Raw genomic sequence first — 3,138 nt, forward strand, 5'->3', positions numbered from 1 at the left:
TCCTGGTCTGATTGTAGTTTTCTCTGGGCCCCTCCCCAGAGTCCAACATTGTTTTTGCAAAGTTACACACCGAGTCAATATTAATTTTAGTGATATCAAGTACCTCAAAGCCTCATTTTAGTCTTTTTGAATCAACATGATGTTTGTTTGGGAAATTATGGTTCGATATTCGTTTGTGCCCTTGATTAGACCTTATCTTAAAAAAAAAAAAAATCATAAACTTTGGAATCTCTCAGCCTGATGGATATGCTTTGTTTGCCCACCTCTAGTTTTTAACCATAAAATCACCACTGCTTGCTTTTCCATTTTGATGTAACCCTTCCTTTGTGGATATTTGGGTCCTCTTATCTGGTTTGACCTCCTTTTAAAAAAGAAAAACTTTCCTGAACTCTGGAATCTCTCAGCCTGACTGATGTGCTTTGTGTGTCCAGCTCTGTTTTATAACCATAAATCCACCATTGCTTGTTTTTCCATTTTGATGTGGGTATTTGTGGGTATTTGTGTCCTCTTATCTAGTCCGACCTTATTTATTTAAAAAAAAAACTTTCCTAATCTCCGGAACCTGAGCCTGACTGTTTATTGAGATGTATTTCCAACCATAAATCCACCATTGCTTGCTTTTCCACTTTGATATGACCCTTCCTTTATGCTGTGCATGTGGCTCCTCTTATCTAAGCGTGGACGACATTTTTAGCCGAGCATTTTCGGCAATAAAAAGGAAAGCAGCAGCAGCTGTGGAATCATTCGAACCAGCAACAACACCATCATGAGGAGTCTCTTAATTTTGCTCTTGGTGGCTGCGGCCAGCGCTAAAGTCTTTGAGCGCTGTGAATGGGCCCGCAAGCTGAAGGCAAGTGGGATGGACGGCTACTACGGCGTCAGCCTCGCCGACTGTGAGTACCACCTTAACTACAAGCAAAATGTAGTTAAGGTGTAGTTCCACCATATGTGAAGTTTTCACCTACTTGTTGTGTAATATTTCTGAATGGAAATATAAAAGTTAAAACTGTATTGGTAAAGAGACAGCTTCCAGTTTACCAATCTGTTCTTACTGTACTTGGGTACGCCTTGTTTTTATAATCTGACAAGAACGGGATTCTGACCGAGCATGACTTTGTGAAACTGGGTAAAGTGTTGTTTTGATAGCTGACATTTAGTTTCCAGCTTGTCTCCATGTCCGTCTGTTCTGTTTGCAGGGGTTTGCCTCACGAGATGGGAGTCAAACTATAACACCATGGCCAAAAACTACAACACTGATGGATCCACTGACTTTGGCATCTTTCAAATAAATAGCTACTGGTGGTGCAATGACTACATCATCAACTCACACAATGCATGCGGCATCGACTGCAGCGGTCAGTGATAATCCACAGCAGGTTTTCATCTCAGGCCTGAATGATGCCAAGCTTTAACCCTTTGAGGTCTACATCATCACAGGTCCTAAGCCTAAATTCAAGAGAAAGTAAAGACTAATTAAAGAAAATGGTTTCTGATGGGTGTCAGAATAATTACTTTTTCCTGATTGCCAAAGCTTGGGAGGACCTAGGACATAAGCAATAGAAAATGGATGGGTCACAAATTCAGATTGCCTAGGGCTAAAGTAATGGGTTAGGGTTGGGGTCACACCTGTACTGACGTAGATCTCAGAGGCTTAAAGCTGTAATACTTTTTACCTCAGGTTTTAGTGAGGCCTTAATGATGCCAAGCTTTAAACCTAGATTATTTATTCTTGATTCAAAGTTTGCTGCTACTGTTTCACCCTGATTTCTTACACACTGCTGTCACAGTGTCTAACCATAACCACAACAAATGAGAGGAGTGTGCTATTCACAGAACAGTTTACATTCAAGCCTGTTCAGCACTAATGGGGATTTCTTGACTTCCGGCACAGATTCACTGGTTTTAGTTGACCTGTAAATTTAATTGACCTGTAAATGGGAATTATCAGTTTGGGTTCCCCTCATCATATTGAACCAGTGCAGCATCCATGTTACTCCAACCCACCTAAAACCATCTTATTATTACCTGAGTTGACTAAGATGTTGAATCTACTCATTTGAGTAGAAGCACACCTCCTGCTTTATAGTAAAAATAAAGGTGATTGATGGACTTTGCTGTTTTCCCAGCTTGTTCAGTAACAGCTCCACCTTTGACTGTGTTTGTATGAAGTGTTGTGGGTTCATCACTGTTTTTCCTCCTAAGCTGAGTTGATGAATCTTAATCTCCACTTTTTCCCTTCCCATCTCTTCTCTCGTTTTTGGTCACAGTGCTTTTGAGTGATGATGTCACTGCGGCGATCAACTGTGCCAAACGTGTTGTTAGGGACCCCCAAGGCATCAGCGCCTGGTAAGAAGGGATCACGTAATTGATATAGACTGACTGTGCTCCTCGTGCTGGGCTGATCAGCCGTGTGTCTGGTTTCAGGTATGGCTGGCGTTATAACTGTGAGGGCCGTGATCTCAGCTCCTATCTGGACGGATGTGGTGTTTAATCAGCGCGGAGCAACAGGAGAGTCTCATCAGCATCATCAAATGTTCTTGTGTTTCTTTATTTGAGATGACTGAAGTGGAACACACTGACTCACTCAAACTAATAAACTGAATCAAAAGCTCGACTTTCAGTGTGCAGTTTAAGATTTAATCCTCAAGTTTATAATTAATGACCTCCCCCCTGACCTGCGCAATCAAATAATTTTTGTTGTATTGAATTATTCTCACTGTCATGAAACATGCTGTGAGGCAGGGAGGTTGTAGGACTCCCAATGCAGGACTCAGGAGACAGAAGGCTTAACTTAACCTTGGTTTTCAGCTTTATTAGCTACAGCACAAACATGAACAGAGCCAATGAGAGCCCAACACGAAACTCACTTAAACAGGGAGAAAACACAGAGGGCGGGCACACAGCAGAAGGAGCTGGTGACAACAAGGGAAGGGAAGTGCAGACAATATGTACACACTGGGTAATTAGAGATTGGACACACCAGGAAACACAGCTGAACTGAATCACACACTAACTACACAGTGGAAGCAAAACTGAATATCAGGCACATGACACAAGGACTACCAAAGCAAAACAGGAAGTGGAAAACGGAGACTCCGACTAAGACACATGAACCTGATACAAAGACACAAGACTGAC

The 3,138-nt window shown here is 42.0% G+C and overlaps 1 protein-coding gene across 1 annotated transcript; it reads left to right on the top strand.

The window, feature by feature from the left end:
• Positions 1-642: 642 nt before the first annotated feature.
• LOC115789230 (lysozyme C-like) lies at positions 643-2,614 on the top strand. Its single transcript, XM_030742543.1, has 4 exons — positions 643-893; positions 1,197-1,355; positions 2,268-2,346; positions 2,425-2,614. Exons 1-4 carry the CDS (start codon positions 767-769, stop codon positions 2,489-2,491), a joined length of 432 nt encoding a protein of 143 aa, XP_030598403.1. The 5' UTR covers positions 643-766; the 3' UTR covers positions 2,492-2,614.
• Positions 2,615-3,138: the final 524 nt, after the last annotated feature.

This window comes from Archocentrus centrarchus, chromosome 12 (genome assembly GCF_007364275.1).
Source record: "Archocentrus centrarchus isolate MPI-CPG fArcCen1 chromosome 12, fArcCen1, whole genome shotgun sequence".
NCBI lineage: Eukaryota > Metazoa > Chordata > Actinopteri > Cichliformes > Cichlidae > Archocentrus > Archocentrus centrarchus.